Source organism: Erinaceus europaeus, chromosome 8 (assembly GCF_950295315.1).
Source record: "Erinaceus europaeus chromosome 8, mEriEur2.1, whole genome shotgun sequence".
Classification (NCBI taxonomy): domain Eukaryota; kingdom Metazoa; phylum Chordata; class Mammalia; order Eulipotyphla; family Erinaceidae; genus Erinaceus; species Erinaceus europaeus.
Window position 1 is genome coordinate 109,552,630 of NC_080169.1, and position 27,118 is coordinate 109,579,747.

The 27,118-nt window shown below is 37.7% G+C and overlaps 1 protein-coding gene and 1 long non-coding RNA gene across 3 annotated transcripts in view; one reads left to right on the forward strand and one right to left on the reverse strand.

The window, feature by feature from the left end:
• DGKI (diacylglycerol kinase iota) overlaps positions 1-27,118 on the reverse strand; it is a 593,672-nt gene that overhangs the window by 73,357 nt on the left and 493,197 nt on the right. For both annotated transcript variants that reach the window (XM_060196647.1, XM_060196646.1), the window contains exons 24-27: positions 16,744-16,813; positions 13,791-13,831; positions 12,514-12,641; positions 9,744-9,866 (exon numbers count right to left, since the gene is read on the reverse strand). In XM_060196647.1, coding sequence (XP_060052630.1) covers positions 9,744-9,866; positions 12,514-12,641; positions 13,791-13,831; positions 16,744-16,813 — 362 coding nt within the window. The remainder of the gene's footprint in view (positions 1-9,743; positions 9,867-12,513; positions 12,642-13,790; positions 13,832-16,743; positions 16,814-27,118) is intronic.
• Positions 3,057-25,687, forward strand: LOC132539938 (uncharacterized). The gene is made up of 3 exons (XR_009551240.1): positions 3,057-3,249; positions 3,501-3,582; positions 25,334-25,687. It is a non-coding gene; the product is annotated as an uncharacterized LOC132539938 (long non-coding RNA).

Here is a 27,118-nt window from a genome sequence, read left to right on the forward strand (position 1 = left end):
TAAAAGTTGTTTGATGAGATCTTCATTTAATGCAAATTTCCACTAATTCCCTCCTTTCTCATAATTTCCTGTTCTTTAAGACTCTATTTCTCAAATACATATCTTCGTGATCCCCATGTGAGCTGTACTTGAACCATCTTGTGTGGTTTTTAATAAGTTCCTATGTTTATATGTAGTTTAGTGTTTAGAAAAATCTCACTGTTTCTAACACTAGCTTGTGCAGTTCAGTTTCTCAGACACCCTCCTTAGTTGTTGCTGAGTAAAGCCCTTCAGAGCCCTTTGAGCCTGAAATTTTACTGCCACCTACAGTTCATGCCTAAGAACTACAACAACATGAGGGGGAAGAGTTTCTTCAAATTTGTGTAGGTAAAAAGGGGCCAAAGGATAGAAGTAGAAGAAAGTGATGGTACTAGAGAAACCATTACTTCAGTCCCTTCAATACAACAAGTTCAACATTTGATAGCAAAAATAAGCACATTTAAAGGGAAAATTTGAAATAAGATTAAAAAAATGTTTATTAGAGACAGCACAGTGGTGTGGATATAAAAATGTAATGCTTGAATTAATCTCTACAACATAAGTAGCCAACTTATGTTTTAATTTTTTAAACAGAAGCAGAGAGAGTGGTGGGGGGAACCACAGCACAGAAGCTTTCTTAGATGCAGTGGAACTGGGCTCAAACCTTGGTTGTGCATTTGGAGAGCAGCACACTATTCAAGTAAGTAAGCTATTTCACTGGATGTGGAAAGGCATTTTATTTTCAAATCCAGCCAATTAATCTTTAGAAAAAAAATTGAGACACTGATGACTTTATCCTGGGAATCCTAACCAACAATTACTCCAAATCCATCTGGGAATTTTGTATTTTTTTTTTCAAAGCACAAATTAGAATATGAAGCTCTGGATTGTGAAGGTCAGTCAGTCTCATGGAGGCCATGTGTAATGCTACTTCCTAAAACTCAATACAAAACATCATCTCATGCATCACATGATTCAGGGTATGTAAGACCTATTGTGTCTGTGTGAGTGTGTGTGTGTGTGTGTGTGTGTGTGTGTGAATGTGAGTGTGTTTGAGCATCAATCCTGGAGTAAGGATTTATCTACAGCTCATTTGTTACCATAAAATTGAATTAGAACTTCTGAATCTAGCATCACAACATGAAAGAAAAAAAATAGGTGGGTTCGAGGTGACTTTGTTTCTGAAAATAACTGTAATAGAATGTAGAGCCTTTCCCATGGACACTTCTTCCCCTTTCACATAGTTTTTGGAAGAGGGAAGTCTTCAAGACGCAAGTATGCAAGATCCAATTTGAAAAGTGTTTGTACCTAACTCTTCCCTATCAATGGATAGATCAGCAAGGCAGTTTACTTTCTTTCTTTCTTCCTTCCTTTCTTTCTTTCTCTCTTTCTTTCTTTTTTTTTTCTTTCTTTCTTTTTTTTTTTTTTTTGAGATTCAACCACAATTATTAGGTGCAGAGGGAAAGAGAGTTATCATTTTTCCAATTTTAGGATGCTGCTACAGTGACTTTGTCACAACAGGCAATCAGCTTCCTCTTAGTTTTCCTTAATGAACTGAGATAAAGTAGTATGTTGTTGGAAAGGAGACCCTCCTGCTCATTTATTTTTAAAGATTAACTTCATTTTATGGGAGATCAGGGCACAGTTCTGCCACAAGCAGCATCTTTTCCCTTTATCAAACCCACAGCCTTGGACATGCAAGGATGGGAGGATTAATCACCTGGTGAGCCATCTTTTTTTTTTTTTTAATTTCTCTAGATGTTCTGACAATTTCTTAATGTCCTTTTATACTTCATACTGTCTTTTAGGGGACTTGAGGGAATTCCTCTTTGCCCAGGTTCCCCCATAATTCCTAGTGCTGTCTCTGGCCTGTGCTTGCCATTTTTGGTTGAGAATCCCTAGGAAATCCCAGGATTCTGTTTCATTCATCAACTTTATTTATTTGTTTATTTACTGGGTAGAGACAGAGAGAAATTGAGGGGGGAGAATAGAGGGAAAGCAAGAGAGACACCTCAAGTGCTACTCAGCTGATTGTGAAGTTTCTCCTGAAGCAGGTGAGGACTGAGAACTTGAATCACGGTCCTAGCTTCTGGCAATATATGTGTTCTATTAGGTGCACCACTGCTGAGCCTTCATTCATCAGCTTTTATGGTTTATGGTTCTCCACCAGCCAATTTTCTTCCCTCCATCCAAAAATGTCTTCCAGGATTGAACACAACCAATATAACTGAAATCACCCAGAGTTGTGAGAGGGAAGATAGTCAACAATTTACTATGTAAGCTTCTAGACTCCGCCCCCCTCCACATACAACCTCTCTACTCCTACCATAATTTTATCAGTTACATTCTCCCTCATGGGTTCAGTACATCATCCTTATTTTACATGTGAATTCTCTGGATCAAACAGATCTATATTAAAATGTGAGAATCTAGAAATGGACTCCACAGACTCATGAAATTGTTTCATCTTGTTGCACTTGCTATGTAATTGGCACTGACTTTATGGGAGCATCACATGTAGATTTTTGTCTTGGCTTGTGAGAGCATCTTTTTTCTCTAATATAAAAAAAATCACCCATTTCCTCAATAGCTTGCTTTATAGGCCACCTGGTATGCCAGCTATTGTGCAAAGTGGTATGAATAGAGAGAACAAAACACAAACTGTCCATGGAAACTGTAAGACTTGAAGGAAAATCTGGTAAATTTCCCTCATATGCACATATGATTTCTGAAATATAAGTAGGTTCAGCTGTTGCCCTGGACAAATGAATTAGGAGAGACACTAGGAAAAGTTTTAAATTCATGAAAATGGAAGGGCAGAATTTCTTTAAATCATTTTAAAAATTAATGAGTATTTTGTATTAGAGCACATTTGCAAGTTTTTTTTTTCCAGAGTTGGCTTGAGTAAGTTTCATTCGATGCATAAGAAATTCTATTTTGACTTTGCCAATAAACTAAACTTGGAAGTGAAAAATGCAACTCTCCTTTTGCCAAAAGACACAGTTCTTCCATATGCCTAACAGCATGGAGCACAATTATTGACAAGACAGATTAAAATCCCCAAATATTTTTCATAAAAGGACAAAGTATTAAGTACTTGGTAAAATATAGAAGGTAATAACTGGAGGAAACACAGGGAGAAGAAAGATGAAAGGTAGTTGCATATCAGCTATAACAGTTTTTCTAGCTTGAGCGATTAGCCAAGGAGATCAAGATTTAGGCCAACTGAAAGTAAGTGGGAACGATATCCTACTATCTAAGTGAAACAGATGCAGAGGGCTGTTCCTTTCCTGACAGCACTGATTTCATCTCCAGGGTATATTCTTGCAAAACTTGAATCCCACTAAGAAGATTAATTTTCTTCCTCTTATCTGACTGTAATGCTTGGATGATCTTTCTGCAACCAATCATACCTCAACAGTTTGTTTTCCCTTTGAGAATCTGGAGTTTTAACAATAAGCACAGTTTTCCCCTTTGTTCAGGTTACCTAATGTTCCAAGAAGAACTTGAGTAAAAGAATTAGTTGAAGGTGCTGCGGATTGAAACCAGGGCACCATGACTGAGGTATGTGCCATGCTACTGAGCTCTATCCCTGGTTCCATATGGATCTTTCTCATATAAAAGTGAGGTGTAAATTATAAACCACAGCAAATGCTGCTCTCCCTTTTTTTCTTGTTTTCTATTCTAGGTATCTATTACTCAGATATTACTTATTATTTTATTATTTATTTATTATTACTTATTATTTTATTACTTTATTACTTTTTACTTGGATATTACTTATTACTTAGATATTACTTATTAGCTGTTAATATTTGACTTACATAATGTTTCCTATGTGCCTATAACACCTATACCCTATATTGCCTATACCCATAAGGGCAATAATTAATTCTTCTAAAAATATTTATTTATTTATTGCCTTTTGTTGCCCTTGTTTTATTGTTGTAGTTATTATTGTTGTTGTTATTGATGTCCTCATTATTAGATAGGACAGAGAAAAATGGAGAGAGGAGGGGAAGACAGAGACGGGGAGAGAAAGATAGACACCTGCAGACCTGTGAAGCAACTCTCCTGCAGATGGGGAGCAGCGGGCTTGAACCAGGATCATTGCACCACGTGCGCTTAACCTGCCGTGCTACTGCCTGAATCCCAATAGTTAATTCTTATTTAATTTTGTATCTTGTGACTATATATATATATATATATATATATATATATATATATATACACATTCCCTATTTACGAAGTACTCAATATTTATTTTTCTCAGTGAACAACTCAATAGCTGAATACTCAGTCTGTTTCTGAGAACACCAGTAAAACCCTAAATTATACCAGATGCATCAAATAGCAATCTTTGAAAACATCATCTCTTGTTTAAGCAGCCATATGCTGCCAATGATAAAAAACATTAGCCTGATTATTTTATCTGGGAGGAGAAATCTGCTGAGACACAGATGTCTGGATTGAGTATCTGCCTTCAGGTGGTCCTCTGTACTGTCTCCCCGATGCCTTATTTCACTGGCAAGATAGTCTATTTTCCTTGTGTCACAATCTTTCATCTCAGCTGTTTTCAGACCAAAGACTAGCAGACAACAAGAAAAAAAATGTATCTCTTTCAGATAACTTGGGGTATTTTTATATATATCACAAAATACTAGGACTGTTCATATTTAAAAATTTAAGACCACTTGCAAGTCCCTTTATCTGTTTTTCACATACTCATTCAATGAAGAGGTAAGTCTATGCTTTTTTACAAAGAAAACTTGGGAAGAATACATCTGAGATTTTTCATAGAGTATCTTTTTTTTTTAATGTCACTCAAAAATTTCCTTAGTGTTCAAGTATATTTTGTCCGATAAAATTTCAAATACTTTCTAGGGACTGGGTGATGGCACACCTGGTTGAGTGCATATGCTACAATGCTCAAGGACCCAGATTCGAGTCCTGGTCCCCACCTGCAGAGGGAAACCTTCACGAGTGGTAAAGCAGTGTTGCAGGTGTCTCTCTGTCTCTCTTCCTCTCTATCCCCTCTTCCCTCTTGATTTCTGGCTGTCTCTATCCAATAAATAAATAAAGATAACTTTAAACCTTCTTGATAATTGGAGTTATTATTATAAATCATTTTGTGAATACCATTTTATTGGCATCCTGTAGAATTTGACAAATAGTATTTTCAGATTTAATATTTTCCTTCTTCAGTTAACTGGATTATTTAATATTTGAATAGGCTGTTATATTTAAATTTCCCCTAAGAAATTAAACTTCCCCTATCTCTAAGTTTTAGAATCCTAAGGCAATAGTGTCAATTACATCTAAAAAATCATAATGAATCTTCAGGGTCTTTTTATGTGCTTATTCTTAAATATTCCTAGTGAGAGAGTACATTGTGAAATATCAAGGACAGGTTCAAATGAATCTGCACACTGTGATAGAGAGGATGCACATAGTAGGATGCTCACAGCATTTAAAAACAGTAAGATGTTTTCAGTCAACATTATGATACAGAATTAAATGATGGCATGTTGATGATGCAACATTCTACGTCAAATAAACTAAAAGTAAAATATACACATACCAGGATGTAGAAAGAAAGCAACTTTGTTATACTGTTGTTGGGAATGTAAACTGGTACAACTCTTTGGAAAACAGTGTGGGCAATATGTAAGTAAACATGGAACAGTCCAGGTGATGGTGGGTGTATCCCGTTGAGGACACACATTACCAGGGGCAAGGATTTGGGTTAAAACCCCCTTGAATTCCACCTGCAAGGAATGAATCTTTCTGAGTAGTGAAGCTGGACTACAGGTGTCTCTTTCTCTCTCCCTCCTTGCTGTCTCCAACCTTTTCAATTTATCTCTGTCCTATCAGAAAGAAAGAGAGCAAGAGCAAAGGGGGTTGGGGGTTAGGCAGTCCTCTGGGAGCAATGGACTTGTCATTCAGGCACTCACTCCTAGTGAGAACCCTTGTGGCAAATGAAAAACAAAAACAAAGAAACAAAAGCCAAAAACAAATAAACATGGAATTACCTTATGACCTAGAAATACCACTCTTAGGCATATACTCAAAGGACATGGAAGCAGGAGTTCCAAGGCATATATGCATTCCTATGTTTACAGATGCTTTAGTCATAATAATCAAAGTATGGAAACAATCTAATTGCTCCATAACAGGTGAACAAGTAAAGAAGTTGTGGGATAGATACACAATGGAACACTATAGTGAGAGAGAGAGAAAGAGAAGGGGGGGGGGAAGACCATTTGAAATAAAATAGATGAAGTGGGAGGTACTTGTGCCAAGTGAAATGACTAAAGAAGTAAAAGACAACTACCAGATAGTTTCACTCCTAGGAAGAGTACAGAAGACTAAAGAGAAGGAAGCCAAGGAAGGAAGGGACAGAGGGAGGGAGCAAGGGAGGGGGGAAGAATGGAAGAAAACCAGACTGCTTCTTATAAAATGTGAGAACTAAATGTTTATGGTGCAGCGTTTGGGGGACACAGAATTTTGGTGAGGGATGTGGTGACTTACATGCACCAAGTGTGGTGTGAAAAGAATCCTGAAAACTGATATTTCCATAAAACAATGTTAATCCATAATAAAAATGATATATTCATATCAATATGAATGCATTTAAAATATGACTCTAGATACAATGTTTAATGATACAAGTTCTAATATTCTAGTTGATGAAAAATAAAGAGATGATCCAATATAAAACCAAACACATAAATTAATGTATATTTTATGCTATTTAAGTTATCCATAGATTGAAGTAAAGATCTATTATAAATAGAACAATAATGTAATGCAATACATCAGTGTAATTGGCAAATTACTCTCATATAGTATTTGTACTTTCATAGACCATAGCATACTTGCTATATATTCCATAATTCATAAAGTAAAACTGATCATCATTATTTTGTTGCAGTCTCAAAGCAGACAAATGTCTTCAAAATTAGTTCACAATCTCATTTGCCTTTTGGTAAATCGGTAGTCATACACATGCTTAAATATGAATACATGATTTCTCTATACTGTAGAATTTTTCACTTTACAAATGCTATACAAATAAAACACAAAGTAAGTATTTCTGGGACAGTGGGATTCTGGCCACCCTGCATTTGCACTTGTCCTTTTGGGAAGATACAGTAGGATAGTGGAAAAATATTGAGTGAGATGCACACACATCTTGTTTTAATCATGATTTCCAGTCTTGCGTCTTTAATGGTTTAAGACAGGGATGTTAAACCCTGTGAGTCTCACTATAATTATCTATTACTGAGATTATTAGAGAACATTGTAGTGTGATGCAACACAAGTAGGAAGTAGTCTATCACTACCAGCTATTGTGGGCATCATCGTATATATTCATGATATATGTATATATACACATAGTATACATACCTATTATATAGTTATATATATATATGACTGTATATAATTTCATAACTATAATTATGTCTATGTGTATCATAGGTGATCTCTGAAGGAAATCAGTAAATGTCTTAAGGAATTACTGTATATAATAATAACGGTGGTGAGAAGGTAAGACTATTTTGCAGACACCTATTATAGGGACATGAGAACTTGTACTCATGTATCAACAACTGTGCTATGATCCATTAACCCCCAATCAAGAAAAAAAGGAATTAATAGAGAAGTTGAGATAAGCTATTTAATTTTATTTTTAGTAATTTGTTACTAAAAATGTTGCCCCTGTATTCCTTGAGTTAAAGTTTCAGACAGAGCCTGGTGGAGAGGAACTATCTCTTCCACAAGATTCAGTTGGAAAGATTCTCCATAGACAAAGACTACATGTTATTTAGTTTCCCAAAAGAGATGACAAAATGTTTTTTAATGAGTCATCTATATGTAAAAGCTAAGGCAGAACTAATGTCCCGGAAAACCTACAACTGCCAACAGAATATCGGTCACAAAGTAGAAGAAATGTCTGAAAGGGTACCAGAACTCAAGTAAGAGCAGAGTGCTTATGTTGATTCAGAGAATTCAGAGCCAAATGGTCGCATAAAGTGTCACATATATTGGTGATTCAGGGCAAGTGATTTTACTATCTCAGAAGCAACCACTTCACATATCCCAAACATTTGTGAATCTACGCTAGAGAGAGAAATCCTGGCACAGGAAACAGGATTGAAATCCTGCTCTACATTCTAGAAATAGACCACATATAAGAACAAAAACACTCAGGAGTCGGGAGTTGGGCGGTAGCACAGTGGGTTAAGCGCATGTGGTGCAAAGTGCAAGGACTGGTCTGTCTTCCCTTCTTCTCTCCATTTCTCTCTGTCCTATCCAACAACAACAACATCAATAACAACAACAATAATAACTACAACAACAGAACAAGAGCAACAAAAGGGAAAATAAATATTAAAAAAAAAAGAACTGAAACACTCATCATCCTTTTTGTACGTGTCATTCCTATTTTCATGACTAATTAAAACTCTACTTAAAAAAAAAAAACTTCCCACAGAAGAATGGCTACTCTGTTAGCCTAAAGGTAGCTGACTTATCTCCATTCCCCAGCCTCGACTCTGTATAAATAAAAATCAAAAACTATCCTGAATTGTAAGTAAATGGGATACTGTGAGAAAAATACAGGGCTTAATTCAAAAGGGAAATCCATATTAATTCATTCTTTTTTCTTCCACTCTTCACATAAAATATAAATCAGTGCAAAGAAGCAATTAAAACTAAGTTTATTTTGCTGCCCTTCAGGTACCTGGGTTGACCTTTTATCAAAGAAGAATTAGCTTCAACTTTCTCATCTTCTCCCCTCTGTTGAGCTGAAATTTCTGCTGGCCTTTCTTTTTTTTAGAATCAATGCGTTATCTTTCCTTTTCAGTTAACCTTACATTTCTAGGGATCAGGTAACCCTGCCATTTTGTAGAAATGGCAAGATTAGGACCTCATAGAGGACTGGAGACCACTCTGATTTCATAAATTGCAATAAATGTTTGATTGACAAATGTGTACGATAAATTGAGTCACCCTGAGGTGGGGTGGTTGGCCTAATGTCAAACAGTGGGGATGAATGAATGTGTCTGACCACGGGCTTCCTGTAGAATCTGCTCCCTCCAGGAGAGTTGACAGGAAGGAGAAATTGCTGGGTGCATGTGTATTAAGACAAGTGTTGCAGAACTCCCAACATCCAACTTACTTTCTGACCATGACCAGACCTCTGAAGAAAATCTACCTAGTGCACTAATCAGTGACTCAGCACTGCATGGTTCAGCCAGAGAGACTGCCGCCCCTTTGGAGTCAGCAGACCCACTGTCAATACCAAATGGAGTACACATCCGCAGCCTCGGGACCTGAGACAAATGAAACAGCTGTGACATTCCAGATTATTCATGGTCACTGTCATGTAGGTCTTCACAATCTTCACAATGTGGCAAACACAAGGACAGCTGGTAAACACCGGTTTTCAACAAAACAAATGCTGTTGATGCTGAAACACTGTGTCTAGATCTACATGCAAGGTCAAGGGGAAGGCAAAATGGAATGTGAGGCTCCTCCATGAGAAGCTGGAGTCAGATTCGAGTGAGCTAGGTGAACACAACACCAGATGACAGGGTAACACACAGCCATGGGACAGCTTGAGCACCACTGAGAAGAGCATCCATCCCCTGGAATCCCACATGCAGTCCTCACCCAGCAGGCACAGAGGCACACAGGAAGAGAATAGAGAGTGCTCTTACTGTAGCACATGGGAGTGGCTGAAATCTCTCAAATCAGAATCCTCATAATAGGGACTTATCATTCCCAGCCCACAATCACTCAGCATGCCTTTCCGCATGGCAGGGTTCCACCAATCTGTTATCCTGAGAGAAAGAAGGGCACCAGATAATTCAGCATTTCTAGTCAGTCACTGGATTTGTCCCCCCCTCTTTCTCTCCCTCTCTCTTCCCTTCCCCCTCCCCTCCCTCTGCCCCTCTCCCCCCTCTCCTTAAGATGATTCTTGTCTCCAAATGTGAGAAGGGGAACTAATCCTCATGGAGTGTTTGCTAGGTCCTTTGAGTTTACTATTTTCATTTCATTTCATTTCCTCAATGATCATGAGCTCTTTGAGTTTGTCCTCTTTACTGATGAGAAAACTAAATATCAAGCTTAAGTAATTTTAAATAAGACATGAATGTGAAGTGGTGGAGTTGATCATCAAAGTGCAGAAGAGAAGCTGTACAAATATATCTACTCCTACTGCTGCTCTGTTCCTGAGGGGACAATAATAAGACATATGAAAGGGGGTGGTAGGATGGGCAGTAGAGCACAGGCTTAAGTGCACTTAGCTCAAGGACTGGCCCAAGCATCCTGATTTGAGCCCCTGTCTCCCCACTTGCAGGGGGGTGGCTTCACAAGCAGTGAAGCAGGTCTGCAGGTGCCTATCTTTCTCTCCCTTTCTTTATCTTTATTTGTTCTTCTAACGACAACAATAGAAAAAGATGGCTTCCAAGAGTAGTGAATTCGTGTGCAGGCTCCAAACCCAGCAATAATCCTGGAGGCAAGATGAAAAAAAAGGAAGAAGAAAGAAAGAAGAAAGGGGTGTTTATGGACTTTCCAGGTTGCTTTGTCTTTTAGAATTGAGGTTAGTAGAGGTTAATTCAGGAGAAAGCTATATATGTATTGGGGGGGTTGTTATTTGACATGTGAGGATGACTGAGAAGAAAAGGTCAGGTTGAGCTTGGCAAAATGGGTTCCTTTTTTATTAGGTCACGCACTAGAGCTCAGATGGGGTATGGGAGGAGTCCCTCCTGCTTCTGCAGCAGGGCCCAGCATCTCACTGGTTCCCCCCCTACAATTGGAAGGCTTAGGTTAGAGCCCCGATATTCTAAGGGACCTTCTCTCCCACCTTCTGGGACACCCAGGGTGACAGCACATGACTCGCTGTGTCTAATTCTCTTTCTTCCATGATAGTTCAGCTCTGGTGTCACTAGATCTGGTTCCTTAAACTCAGTTGTCTGTTCAACTCAGCCTCTTCTAAATACTCCTTACACCCCACAAAATCTGCACGTCATGAACATCTGCTGACCTAGCAGAGGGAAGATACTCAGAACCAGAACTAAAGTTAAATTAACCTGTAAATGGGACAAGGGCACTCAAGTAAATATGTTTGCATTGTGTGAGTCTGTGTACACAATGAGCATCTCTGAGTGTATGTGTGTGTGTGTGTGTGTGTGTATGCACGCGCATTTCCCAGGGAACTCTGTATTTGAACTATTTTGCTTTCATATACCAGTAACCACCACAGTTCATTAGAATTTAACAGGGTATGTGCTTCTTTATATTTCTGCACTTTTATTTCTCAAGTGCTTATAGTAATGTCGGCACATAAAGAACTCTTAAAATAATCATTTTTGAATTGTGTAAATGTTGTGTGGAAGTCAATAATACTTAGTGGTTCAATGCAGTGGTTGAATAAGTGGGGCTTGGCATATGAGACTACGGGCTAGGTAGTTGCAAACACACACACATTACCATGTGTTACAACCCAGGTGAAAGCCCTCACTGTTCACCTGCCGGAGGGGGAGCTTCACGAGTGGTAGAGCAGTGCTGTAGGTATCTATTCTATCCTCTCTTTCCTTCCATCTGTCTCTCACCCCTTATCAAAACAGAAAGGAAAAGAAAAAAAAATAATGGCCAGTGGAGTTATGTAGGTATTGAGCCCCAGAGATAAGCCTAGTGACAAAAAAAAAAGAAAGAAAGAAAAAAGAAAAAGGAAAGAAGGAAAAGAAAGCCTGAGATTAAATCTAAATCTCCATTTCTCTTTTTTGTCTGTGTGAATGCTGGAAAAATGACAAAACTCTCTAAGCAGCGTTTTCTTATCTACTGATTTCGATTGATAGCACCAAATATGAGAGTCATGATGAAATAATAGTAAGATTAACTACAGTATAATCCTATATGATGAATATCACACCAGAAAGTATTTATCATCTTTGTGTGTATTTATTCATTTGATCTTCAATTCTATGAATAAGTATTATTTCCATGTTGCATATGAGGCAACAGGCCCAGGGTACTTACTGATTTAAGTGATGAAGACTATTACGGATTTAAAAATATACTTAGTAAAGTATGAAATTCATCATAGGTACCTAATATGTAATAGCCACTGTTATGTAATCTACATGTGTCAGGCCACCTAAAAGAGGAGGAAGAGAAGGAAAAAGGGGAAGGAAAGGGAGATCATGCATGCACATCTATACTAAAAGCTCCTAGTTTCTAGAAAACAGGTGTGTTAAGTAGACAAGCCTCAGACAAGTTACAGACCTAGGTGCCAAAGAATAGTTTTAAAGTTATTTATAGGATGGATTTATAATGCAACCAGCTGTACAACAGTATAAGGAATTACACGAGAGTCCCGTATTTGAAAAATAGCGTGATGTCATCAGAACGTCAAAATCCAAGTCAGATCAAACATGGGTGTCACCCTGTGCCCAGAACCCCACCAAGTCAGAGCTGAATATTTACCCTGAAGCTTGCTCCACCACCAGATCAGGCATTCCTGGAGGTGTCCCTGCTTGCTGTGACAACACCATATCTGGGTCCAGGATAAAAATCTCATCGTGGGAAATCTCCATCACAAAGTGCAAATGTTCCTGAGGAAGCAAAAGAAGTCTATTAGATGGTTGGTCCAATCCATCATCCAAAGAATAAAGACCACAAGGCATGCTTGGTCTTGGGGAATAATGACATTCAATGATATATCCAATGATCACAGATCCCTGCCCAGTGTGAACATCCCTCCCTTAAGTAACATCAGAGCATGAGTTTGACCAAGGGAGAGTTAAATTCCTCTTGAGGCATTCCTGTTTGATGAGGATCTTTTTAGGTATAATAAAAAAAAAAACCTTGACTCTTCTTTTTCACAAATACTATCATGGAAATAATACTCCACATGCAACTGTGTCCAAAATGAGGGCATGACAACCTGGATTCTACCCCCAGGATCTTGTCAAGGATAGGTGGTATGGTTACCAACTGACTATATCACTGGATTTCACCTCATACTCTTTCTTTTTCCCTCCAGGAGAATCTAGATAATGGAAGCACTTGTTATCATTGGGTACAAGCATTTTCTTTTCTTATTAATAATTCTGAGAACTTTGAAATTCAAACTATGTAATCCAGATAAGCACCTGAGGTTATAAATCCTTTCACTAGAAATGAACCCGCAAAGTATTAAGTTTGGTGTGGAAGTAATGAAAGCAGTAGTATGAATAAAATGTTAGAGTATAGGCTAGTGATACATTTGCAAAGCAGTTCATTTTATGTATTATTTTCAAGGTCATATAATATCATCTTGAGTCCACAAAACACAGGAGTATAGAAAAAAAGAGGCGAAGTTTAGGTTAGGAATATTATTTTTGCACATGTAGTCCTCACTCTAAAACACTTTTTTATTCTTTATTTGTTATAAAAAATTAAAATTACAGATCCTGGAAAAGGATGACGAGGACCTAGTGGGGTTGTATTGTTATGTGGAAAACTGAGAAATGTTATGCATGTGCAAACTATTCTATTTACTGTCAACTATAAAACATTAATCCACCAATAGAGAAATTCAAAAAATAAACTTTATAAGACTAGTATCCATTATGTAGTGTGGCACTGAATATCGTAAAGAAATGTGAAACTCATACCAATTATAAACCAATATTACCTTGATTAAAATAAAGACTGGCTGCTAATAAGCTATATTGGGAATTCTTCAAAGTCATACAGAGGTGCAAAAAAAAAAAACTTACCTGAGATCTGTCTATTCGATAAAAGCGATCAGCAGAAGTTGCTAGGAGGAAACAAAATACATATGGCATTGAGGCTGTCCTATGACTTGGTTTCAATTTACAACATTTTCTTCAATTATGTCAATCAAAAATCTTGCCTTTCAGTCACACTGGGAAACAAGCCAGCTCCTAAATATACTACCTAAAACATACGATTTTCATGTGTCTGCCAGTGCTATCCTACAGCTTAAGAGCAATATTTCAGGAGATTCAAGCACTCAAAAGCTGGAGGAATTCAAAAGGGAGCTGGGGACCCAGGATCCTGCAGCAAAGGAAATGCCAATTTGATGGATAATGAAGTATGTGTTAGTACCTATCTTGGGGGGATGTGAAACTATATCTCTGACATAACATTTTAACCCTTTCTCTCTATTTACATGATTAATTCTTATATTTTAAGGACCTATTCTAATACACCTTCAGGGGTAGGAGTAGATAGCATGATAGTTATGCAAAGAGATTCTCTTGCCTGAGACTCAAAACTCCAAGGTCCAAGGTTCAATCCCCTGTACCACCAGAGCTGAGCAATGCTCTGGTAAAAACAAAAACAAAAACAAAATAAAAAACCAGTCCTTCCAAGTAATTACATTTTAATGAGTGATTGCTTTCCAAAGAATACTAGACTAAGGAAGAAACAAGGCTTTTTAAAAAAATATTTTTCCCGTGGTCCAGGAGGTGGCGCAGTGGCTAAGGCACTAGACTCTCAAGCATGAGGTCCTGAGTTCAATCCCTGGCAGCACATGTACCAGAGTGATGTCTGGTTCTTTCTCTCTCTCCCCTATCTTTCTCATAAACAAATAAACAAAATCTTTAAAAAAAAAAAAAAAAATATTTTTCCCTTTTGTTGCCTTGTTGTTTATTGTAGTTGTTGTTATTATTGTTGTTGTTGTTGATGTTCTTGTTGTTGGATAGGACAGAGAGAAATCGAGAAAGGATGGATAGACAGAGGGGGGAGAGAAAGACAGACACCTGTAGACCTGCTTCACCACCTGTGAAGCGAACCCCCTGCAGGTGCAGAGCCGGGGGCTTGAACCGGTATCCTGAAGCCTGTCTATGTGCTTTCTGCCATGTGTGCTTAACCTGCTGTGCCACCATCCAGCTCCCTGAAACAAGACTTTTATGATCTTTCCCTTCTAAAAACAACAGGAGAGTAAAATCTGCCTCAGTACTCTACTACTTTTTTTTATTTTTTAGCCAAAACTGAATTCACCATTTATAAGTTAAAAAAACCAAAACTATTTATGGGATAAAATTAAAATATGGGATAAGAGAATTACTTACTGGTATAACTATATCTACAACTGTATAGAGAGCAATTTATACACATTTTTTCATAATTTTTCTCTAGATTCAGAAAAATAAATGACTAAGTACCTCATAATTAAGGAATAAAGAAACAGAATGCTAAAGACTAGTTATCTTTAAGAGACAGTAGGAAAACTATGAATGAAAAAAAACTATGCCATAATTTATGACATAGCCAGGTCTTATCTGAACAGACTGTTCATCTTCATCACACTGTTCACATGCCTACAGGCCTTGTGATTTCTCTTACCCATATATCCACGCTGGCAGGTACACCCAGGGATAAAACACCAGCAAGGTGTACCCATGTAAATAAAAGACAAGCCAGGTAGTAGATACATAGAGGAGACTATGGGAGCAGGATAATGATGCAGCCGGGGTATTTGCATAGAAAAGCAATAGTCACAGCTTCTTGGGGTTGAGAGATGCTTGTAAAGGAAAATGAGCTGACTAAGGAGAAAATAACTGACCTATGATGTGTCCAATATGTCAGCATCAGCAGAGAAAATCTGAGGACATCTGAAAATGTCTGGGCTTTTATAAATGTATGCATCATACCAAAATGATGACAAAGTGTTTTTTTTCTTTTATTTTTTTCACTCCACCAAACTTTTACCACGCTGAGTCAAAAATGATGACTTAATGAAAATAATGGGAAAAAATTCCATTAGAAGGCAACAAGATAGGAATGAGTACCTATCCTATAGTCATTATATTTTTATATATGTATCTACTGGCCTGAATTTAGGATAGGCAAGCACTCAGTATATTCAGTTTAAAAAACGGATAGAGCTTAATGCAAGAGAAATGCCATCTTGAGTAATGTGACACTGAGAAGTTTAACTAGAGTTACCAAACCTTCTGATGTAAAGGACTTCAGGAAAGTATGCTGTGACATCAGCACCATTAGAGATGAAAGTGTCAATCATTAGGGACTTCTGGATAGACTTTTAGTAAAGGAAAGACCAGGGGATGGGTGGTGATTCATTTAGTAGAGCTCATTAAGTACCAGGCACAAGACATAGACTCAAGTGTTTTGTTTCCATTTGCAGGAGGTAAGTTTCACAAGTGACAGAGGAGAGTTGTGGGTGCCTCTCTTCCTCTTTTATAAAACAAGTGACTACTGGGAAAAGTAGGATCATGGAGACACAGAGCCCCAGCAATCACCTTGGTGGCAAAAACAGAAAGGGAGAAAGAAAGAAAGAAAGAAAGAAAGAAAGAAAGAAAGAAAGAAAGAAAGAAAGAAAGAAAGAAAGAAAGAAAGGTGGAGGGAGGAAAGGAAGAGGGGAGGGAAGGGGAGTGGAGGAAAGGAAAAGAGAAGAAAAAAGAAAAGAGGAGAAAAAAATAAAAGGGAGGGGAGGGAAGGGAAGGGGAGGGGAGGGAAGGGAAGGGGAGGGAAGGGGAGGGAAGAGGAGGGGAAGGAAGGGAAGGGAAGAGGAGGGGAGGGGAGGGGAAGGAAGGGGAGGGGAGGGGAAGGAAGGGGAGGGGAGGGGAGGGGACTGAACGGAACGGAAAGGAAGAGGAAACAGGAAGCAGGGTCTACTCTAGTAGTGAGTGTGCTGCCCTGCTCCCACCTTCCATCTCTCCTCAAGATGTGAAAACTACTCACCATCTAGAAAGCACCACCGTGGGGAGAGTCTTTGAGCTGAGAGTGCCCTGGGAATGGAGGTTTCTTGATTCTGGAAAGAAGCACACACATCCTTGTAGATTCATTCCAGTGAGCTGGAGGGTTTTCCTTAGTCCATATAGCTCCTATTTCTAAGAGTAGGTATCTTCACCTAAACAAGGCACTGGTGAGAGACCAAATCTTTTTCTTTTCAAGAAACAGAAATAGGGACCCTGTATTGAAATTACTTTTTATAGAACTTCTGAAAACAACTTCCTCATAATACTTCTGGTATGTGTGTGTGGGGAGGGGAATTGCAATTATTCCATTAACTATTTATAAATGAAATGACTAGGGAAATTCCTTTCCATTTGTGAGGTGGAAGAGTTAGTGGCAGCTGTTCGTCATTTATATTTCAGTTCTTCAAGTAGGTGCATAAATTTTCTCCCAAAAGAGAATCTGTCATTGATAGCATAACAAGAATTAGAAAGCACACTTTATCAATAGCTTACAGCACAAAATTTAAAGCAGAAAAATAAGGTGAGGGGTGGGGGAGATAGCATAATGGTTATGTGAACAGACTCTCATGCCTGAGGCTCCAAAGTCCCAGATTCAATCCCCCACACCACCATAAGCCAGAGCTGAGTAGTGCTCTGGTGTTTCTCTCTGTGTCTCTCTCTGTCTGCATCTCTCTCAAAAATAAATAAAATAAAAAAATAAAAAATAAGGTGAGGACCTAAAAATGAATCTTTAAAGTTACCAGGAGAGGGGACCAGCTGGTGGTGCACCCAACTAAGCTCGCATAGTACTATGCATAAGGATCCACCTGAGGACCCAGGTTCAAGCCACTGCTCCCCACTTGCAAGGTGGATACTTCACAAGAAGTGAAGCAGGTGTGCAGATGTCTATCTTTCCATATCTATCTATCTATCCGTCTATATATCCATCACCTTCTATCTATTTATATATCTATCTATCATTCCCCTTCCTCTTTCAATATTTCTCTGTCCTACCCAACAAAATGGAAAAAAAAAAAAAAAGGCCACTGGGTATGGTGGATTTGTAGTGTTTGCACCAAACGCCTGTCTTAACCCCGGAAGCAAAAAAGAAAAAGAAATATTGAATATTTTAAAATTAAATACTTCATAGGAAGACTATGGGTATAGTTCTGAACTAGAGCATAAGTCTATGAGACACTGGGTTCTACCCAGGCTATATGTGTGCGGCTGTGTGTGTGTGTGTGTGTGTGTGTGTGTGTGTGTGCATACACACACACACACACAATTAATAGAGTGAAAACTGATTGGACATACATAAAAACGTATTTAAAAGTATCTTTATTGGATAAAGACATCCGGAAATCAAGAGGGAAGGAAGAGTTAGAGAGGGAGAGAGATAGACACCTGCAGCTCTGCTTTATAGCTTGTGAAGCTTCCCTCTGCAGGTGGGGACCAAGAGCTCAGACTCATGTTATTGGGCATTAAAACACATGTGCTCAACCAGCTGTGCTACTGCCCAGCCCCATCAATGAAATCTTAACAAGTGCACATTACCTATTTATATGAGAATAATGTTGAACATTATGAGAATTATATTATGACACATGTAATACCTTGATTAAAGGAACTCTTAATGTATTTTTATAAAACATAAAAGCTTCCAATTTGTCTGAATTTTGTGAGAATTTTAATTATAGATGAGATAATTGCAATCAAAATTAGTAAATGTGAAAATTATTCAAAATATTTGAAGGCAACTATAAAAACTAACACATATGTAAAATTTGGAATGAGTGTGGTGAATTGTAACAAAGCAAAGTACTTTGGGGAAGGAAAGGGATGGTTTGGGGCTGGAGGGTCCTGGTGGAAAAGGAACCAAGTTGGGGGTGAGAGTGTTTTGTAGACACCTATCACAGGAAGATGAGAGGTTCTATCCATGTGTCAACATCAGTACTATAACCCATTAAAGCTCCAATACAAAAAAAAGAAAAAGAAAGAAAACATGACATATATATGTACACACATACACACACACACACACACACACACACACACACACACACATAAAGTATAGTCTGGTAAGTGACTAGTATCAAACATCAATACAGAATTGGTACCTATCTACAAAAGAAATAAATATAACCTGATAAGAAATTGGACCCAAGACATAGACAGTTTTCTAAAGAAAAGATATATATGGCCCATAGAAACATGAAGAAATGCTCAATTTCACTTATAATCAGAAAAATGCAAATCAAAACTACTCTGAAATACCATCTCACACCTGAGCAAATGTCTGACATCAACAAATCAATAAATGACAAGTGTTGGAGAGGTTGGAGAACAAAAGGGAGCCCTGCTACACCACTGCTGGGAATGCAAACTGATGCATCTTCCCCTTTGGAAGACTGTATGTAGAATCTTTAAACAAATAAAAAAAGAATTGATTTATGATCCACTAGTGCCACTCTTAGAATTTATCCAAAGGGCACTCAAGCACCAACTTGAAGGGATATATGCACATCTATGTTCATAGCTGCATTATTCAAAACAGCTAAAAAGTGGAAGCAGCCTAAATGCCCACCAACAGATGACTAGCTAAAGAAGTTATGGATACTATGCTACATTCAGAAAAGATAATATAGTGTCCTTTGGGATGAAATAAATGAAACTGGAGGTGATTATGTTTAGAGACACAAGTAAAGAGACTAAAGACTACTACCAGATGATCTCACTCATATGTGGAATCTAGAAATTAAAGATGAACTTGAAAAATAAAACAAAAACAGAAGTAAAGAAACTGTTTTTTAAGACTTGTGAGCTCTATAGTGGTTATTTTTGGGAGGTGAGAGGGTAGGGGACACAGAAAGTTGGTGGTGAGTGTGGTATGGAGCAAACTAAACACTATAACCTTACAATCTTATAACCTACTAAAAAATTTTTAAAAAATGAAAAAAAAAAAGGAATAAATGACTATCTTCTCCCAGTATAAAGGGATTGAAACACTAAGGAAAACTTCTGATGTCACATATGCTACCCACTCATGCAACATGAAAAAAAATTTCTAATTCCCTTAGCTGAAGCTTGACTAAAAATGATTACAGAAACATTTGGTTTATTATATTAAAAATTTGGAGATTGAGGGAGTTGGGTGGTAGCCAGAGGGTGAGCAATGCTCTGGTCTCTTTTTGTATCTCTCTTGCATTGAAATAAAATAAATAAAATGCTTTTAATAGATAGTATCAGTTTTCTCTATAGAAATACTTTGATTGTGGGAGTTGGGCGGTAACTCAGTGGGATAAGCACAGGTGGAGCCAGGTGTCTATCTCCCCCCCCCTCTGTCTTCCCCTCCTCTCTCCATTTCTCTCTGTACTAACAAACAACAATAAAAGCAATAATAATGACAACAATAAAACAACAAGGGCAACAAAAGGAGATAAATAGATAAATAAAAAGAAATACTTCGCTATAGAATACTTTGAAACACTTTCAATCTGTTCAGAGATGTCTTTAATAGGCACAAAGGTCCTTGATGTCACTGTATCAAAACACCACTTCAACATCTGTGGAGTTTCCTTGCTGCTATCCATGATGCTTCCATTTGGTGTTCCCATCTGGGGCAGGGCCTCATGTATGATAAGGCATGTGCTTTACCTGCTATCTTCATGCCCCAGCTCTCTGGAATCTTACACTAAATTGTGTGTGTCTGTATTCATTTTCCCCAGCAGATGATCAAAGCGATCAGAGATGCCCCCAAAGATCAGAAAGGTAACTTAGTAGCAAAAAATTGAGGTCAAAGGAACTAAACTAAAATAGGAAGATTATAGTAAATAAAATTCCTGCACAGTATCCAGACTAAAAAAATAGGAATTCATATTTTGGAGTTATTGGTGATTGTAATATCAAACAACAGAAATGCTCTGAGCTTGGCTATTTTTTCAGTGGTGGACTAAAAATAGATCAAGTTCTACATAAAATAGCTCAGGAACCGTGTGCTTATTTCTCTCTAGGGTACATCCCAAATGTTTGTTTTCAGCTTTTCATAAACAGTACCTGGAGGTTTTGCACTTTATGCTAATATTTAAAAATAACAGACCAGTATAAAATGCTGTCACATTGAATATTGATTTAGTGATTGCAATTAAGTAACACTTCACTAATTAAAAGCATAGAAATCTACTAAAAATGATATCCTATTAGACTGTAACCTTTGCAGGAGGTGAGAGAGCACAGAGCCCTAATTTTTCTGTAAATGTCTGGCCGAAGTAGGTTAGTATCCTTTTGCTCTTTTTTTCCCCTCAAAAACTCTTTCAACCTTGTTTTTTGCATTAAAAATGAGCTCTTAGAGGGACAGTAATTACTATAATGAGTTCTCAATTTAAAAGGCTATTGAAGTCTAATGGAAAATGTAATTAATACCTATTCAATTTGCAAAAGACTTGAAATGCAATGCCAATTAAAGCATTAACTTATTTTTATTACTTATAAAATATGTAAAATCAGTGAGGCTATTAAAAATTTCCATATGATCTAATGAGTAGATGTGAAAAAAAAATCTCACAATGAGCATAAAAAATGACCAGGTATCCTGAGACAGAACATATATTCACATGTATTCATAAACTAAGGCAAAATATATACCTGAAAGCAGAAGTACACAAGAGTCTACAATTTGTACCCCCCAACACTTCATCTGCACTATTCCAGCCTTTAGGTCCATAATTGTTCAACAATTTGTTTGGCTTTGTATGTTAACTCTCTTTTCAACCACCAGGTTCCAGAAGCCAGCAGGATGCCAACCAGACTTCCCTGGACTGATGATCCTACCAATGTGTCCTGGATCTCTGCTTCCCCAGAGACCCACCTTACTTACCAGGGAAAGAGAGAGGCAGACTGGGAGTATGGATCGACCAGTCAACTCCCATGTTCATCGGGAAAGCAATTACAGAAGCCAGACCTTCCACCTTCTGCAACCCACAATGACCCTGGGTCCAAACTCCCAGAGGGATAGAGAATGGGAGAGCTATCAGGGGAGGGGGTGGAATATGGAGATTGGGTGGTGGGAATTGTGTGGAGTTGTACCCCTCTTATCCTATGGTTTTGCTAATGTCTCCTTTCTTAAATAAATAATTAAATAATTAAAAGATAAGATAAAATAAAATAAAAATGAACCTGGAAAACAAAAATGACCACCGGAAGCAGTAGATTCACAGTGCCAGCACCAAGCCCAAGTGATAAACCTGGGGGCAATAAAAAAAAAAAAAAGGAGATCTCACAACAGAATACTAAAAGTTGGAGACTTTTCTGAAATCAGTGTTAAAATGATGTTTCAGTGCAAGAAATAAAGTGTAAAATATACCCACAAAATACATCAATAATACATAAAATATGAAACCAAAGAAATATAACTACCGTGTCAGACAGTTACATGGATTATGTCTAAAATATCTGAGAGAGGGAGAACAGGCTCACGACAGGCTACTGAAAAGGTTGCTTCATTGTATTGGTGTTGAAAATCTAAACAAAAGTCACTTTTAATGCTTTGTTAGTGCAAAGTTAATTCCTAGAATGATTTGTAAAGCATGGAATGAGAACAAAACCTGGGATTACAAAAGCATTCCTGTCCTTAAGATATTTGGATATGATAGGAAAATCAGATCTATGAATGAGAAGCAATGTGACAGATTTCATCTGACTTAGTCCCAGTTAAATAGCATGTTTAGGGAGTCGGGCCATAGTGCAGTGGGTTAAGTGCCGGTGGTGCAAAGCACAAGGACAGGCAGAAGGATCCCGGTTCAAGCCCCACCCCTACCCACCTGCAGGGGAGTCACTTCACAGTCCATGAAGCAGGTCTGCAGATGTCTGTCTTTCTCTCCCCCTCTCTGTCTTCCCCTCCTCTCTCTATTTCTCTCTGTCCTATCCACCAACGATGGCATCAATAACTACAACAATGAAAAACAACAAGGGCAACAAAAGGGAAAAATAAACAAATAAATAAATATAAAATAAAACAAATAGCATGTTTAGTGGAAGTAAGATTCTAGTGGCAAGGACCCTAACTAACTCTGAGCAGATGTCATTTCTAGCTCCACCAATTCCTTCCTGTGAGATTTGGAACATCATTTTTTTTTTCTTTTGGTTTTTGTTCATGCATCTTTTAAAAAAAATTTATGTATAAAAAGGAAACACTGACAAAACCAGAGGATAAGAGGTGTATAGCTTTGCACAATTACCACCACCAGATCTCCGTATACCATCCCCTCCCATGATAGCTTTCTTATTCTTAACTCTCTGGGAGTATGGACCCAAGATCGTTGTGGGATCATCATTCTTTTCTGTTTTTCTTAGGTGCCTAACCTTTAAAGCATAAGTAATAACGCCCACAGTGTAGGCTTTAAATATTATTTTGAGAAATAAACGAGGTAACATGTGAATGACTTAGTCCACTGGCTGGTACATGCTGACATTGTGTGTAGTTATGCTAGACAGGTTATGCTGAGTCAGCTGGAATAGGAGAAATATGTATGAGTGGACACACAATAAGAAGAATGACCTCAAAAGAAGACTAAAATCATTCCATTATTGATTTGATACTTGTGGGCATTATTCTAATACTTCTTTTACAGTTCTGGAAAATATATGGCTTAAATACAAGATGTTTTTGTCTCCAAGGCTGACAGTAACCAACAAAAAATATGTTTCAGAACTCTACTCACTCCCCATTCAATAGTAATTCCCTTTCAGTATTGTGTACTGGATATTTGCTTAGCATCACCAAAACTCCTCACTATCTAATTTAGATCATCCCTTGACACACAGCTATACATTATTCTTATCTCTGAGGCGCAATTATGATCAGTCTGCTCAATATGCATTTATAAAAGTTAATGGAGTACAGAATTTGAAAGTCACAAAGAATGAAACTTGGACCATATCTTCATAGTACATTTGCCACACTCAGAATCCAATTGCCTGTTCCCAAGTTCCCTTTGGCTCCAATTGGGAGAGTCACTGTATGTCTAATTCAACAGATTGTGACTTCTTTTCCCAGCGAATGGCTTGTTAAATTATGATTTTCATTTAATTCCTGGTGATGGACAAAAGCCATTGATTTCAGACAAGGAGTTAGAATCCACTGCCTAGATTTGGAATCTGTCAATGAAGATAGCAGAGGATAGTAATTGTTGATAAAGCAGATGGAAGGCTAAGTTCACATTTGATAAACCTTTTCTTTTTAAGTCTGCAATTCAGAGCTAAAACCCTTTGGTCTGGGACACCACTTTCCAGACTCTTGGCAGTGCATTAATAGGAATAACAGTGAGTCACAAACTCTAATTACACAGAGGACAGTTTCTACCAAGTCAAGTAGAAAAGAAGGGTACTGACTCTAGTCTGTCCTTCCTTCCTTCCTTCCTTCCTTCCTTCCTTCCTTCCTTCCTTCCTTCCTTCCTTCCTTCCACCTTTCCTTCTATTGGTTCCCCTACCTGAAGTATCCATCTACATTCAACTTTACGGTATGCATTAAAACATAGGAAACAGAGATCTCAACAAGCTATCAACTACTCATTGAAAATTTTGGTGAATAGCAAGACTTTATTTTCCTCCCTTTTCCTATAGGCTCATTTTTACTCTTTTTTTTTTCCATAAACTTTAATTCTATATTTCTTAGTGCTTTTACTTTAAGAACAATGCTGGCTTTTTCATATTATTTCATCTACAGGGCACTCTATATTTGGGGAAATTTCCTCCAGCAAAATCTGTATGGGAGAAATTACTATTACAAGTAAAAAAATATCCTTTTTGGTTTATAGTTATTTGGATGTGTAATTCATTTAGAAACACTAGGCAAATGCCTTACTTAGAAGACTAATTTTTAAGTAATATTCTTATGTTCTTAAGCCATGTCTGCTCTAATACCAAGAAGGTTGAATAATAAATAACAATTTTGAGAGTTTGAATAAATGCAGCTACTAAGTGGTAGAGTTGTAATTCAAATATAGCATTCTAGTATTTCTGTGTTACATGATCTTATAAGACTTCTAGAGCAGTTATGATCACTTGGTTGTTCTGAAAATTATGGGTTTTATATAAAAGCTTATCTGAAATTGATGAGGTAAAATTAGAGAGTAGAGAAACTATCTCAACTCCAGTAAACATCATAAAAGAAAGCAAAAGCTAGAAATTTTTTTCTTTTGCCTCTAGGCTTATCACTGGGGCTCAGTGCCAGCACTATAACTCCACTATTCCTAGTGGCTAGTTTTTCCATTTTATAGGATAGGGCAGAAAAAATGTAGAGAGGAGGGGGTGATAAAGAGCAATGGATAAAGAAAGAAAGAAAAAGAGAAGGGGGAAGAAAGAAAGAAAGAAAGAAAGAAAGGAGAGAAAGGAAGAAGAAAGAGGGGAGGAGGGAAGGAATGAAGGGAAGGAGGAAGGAAGAAAGGAAAGAAAGAAGGAATGAAGGAAGAAAGAAAAAAAGAACTGATGTTAGTTTCTTCCCACACAAAGACCCCTAATTTCATCTGCTGTATTCAGACCTTTGGGTTCCTGTTTATTAAACAATTTGTCCTGCTTTATGTCTCACTGCTTTCCAGCAGACGCTATCTACTATGATTTCATCCTGAACTCGCTGGGCAGATGACCTTACCATTGTGTCCCAGAACTTCACCTTTCCAGAGCCCTAGCCTACTAGGGAAAGGCAGAAATAGGCTGAGAGTATGGATTGACCTGCCGATGTTCATGTCCGGTGGAGAAGCAATTACAGAAGCCAGACCTCCTACCTTCTGCACCCCATAAAGATCTTTGGTTCATACTCTCAGAGGAATAAAGAATAGGGTGCCTTACAATGGAGGAGATGGGGTACGAACTCTGGTGGTGGAAGTTGTATGGAATTGTATCCCTCTTTTCCCACAATCTTGTTAATCATTAAATCACTAATAAAATAACATAAAATAAAAGAACTGGTGGTGTTTTAATGTAGCTGCATTTCAAGAGATATTAGCCTAATTACCTGAGTTGTGTCACTAATTACCATATCAGTAGCTTTTGATCCTAATTTGGGTCTTCCTATCCTCTCAAATTACGTAATCAAATGTAATATTTACCAGAGAGAGAGAGAGAGAGGGAAAAGATACTTGACATGCCCGTTTTTAGATCTAGTAATTTTCATCAAATATGTGTAGTGATTTAGCTGAATACAAGCATCATGGCTCAGTAATGTAGGCAGAGAGCTATAACCCTGGAACACCATGCCCCTTTTTGTTTTAAATGCAGTAACTTCTAAAATTGCATACTAATCAGGTGAATGGCAAACACTAGAAGAACTCAGGTGAATAATATTAACAAATACTTTCAAATGCCCCAATATGTGAATTTTCTCTTTGACATGTGTTCAATATAATGAATGCTAAAAATATAGTCACATGTGAAAAGCAAACCTGACATGTCTCATATACATACATTTATTTGAAAGTTAACTGGCATGGATGATAGATAATTGATATGGAAACCATCCAGACCAATGTTTGGCACTCATATGGGAATCCTATCCTTAATTTACATTCAATTCCTCATAGCTGATGCACACATAATTTAATGAAGGCACAGCAGTCCCATTACACACTTCAGTAGGTTATCCAATAAAGTTACAGGCACCTAGCATTTAACCTGAATGTCACTGTGAGTGAAAAGTTTTGTTCGCTCATGAAATTAAGGGAATATGTGATCCTAGGCAAAACTAATGTCATTTTGTACTGAAAACTCCTGTTCCACTTTAAAAAATCCCTGTAGCCCACTTCCAAAGCTAGTATTGAAAGGAAAAACAGTGATGAAGAAGAAAAGATGGAAATAAGAGATATTATAACATTTTCTTTTCTTCTCCTTCTTCCCCCCTCCTCTTCTCCTTCTTCTTTCTCCTGTTACCTCTCTATTTTTTTTTAATTTTAAAAAATTATCTTTACTTTATTTATTGGATAGAGACAGGTAGAAATTGAGAGGGAAGGGGGTGGTAGAGAGTGAGAGAGACAGAGACACCTGTAGCCCTGCTTCACCATTTGTGAAGCTTTCCCCCTGCAAGTGGGGAACCAGGGGATCGAACCTGAGTCCTTGCACATTGTAACATCTGGCTCAACCAAGTGTGCCACCACCCGGCCCCGTCCATTTTTTGTGTTTGTTTCTTAAATAAATTATTGTATTTATTTATTTATTTATTTATTTACTTTATAGAGACAGAAATCAAGAGAGGTGTGAGTGTTGGAGAGAAAGAACAGAGATGCCTGTAGCACTGCTTCACCAATGTGACTCTCCCCCAACAGGGGCTTGAACCTGGATCTTTAAGTATTGCACAAGCCTACTCTGCCAAGAGCACCAACACCTGGCCCCTG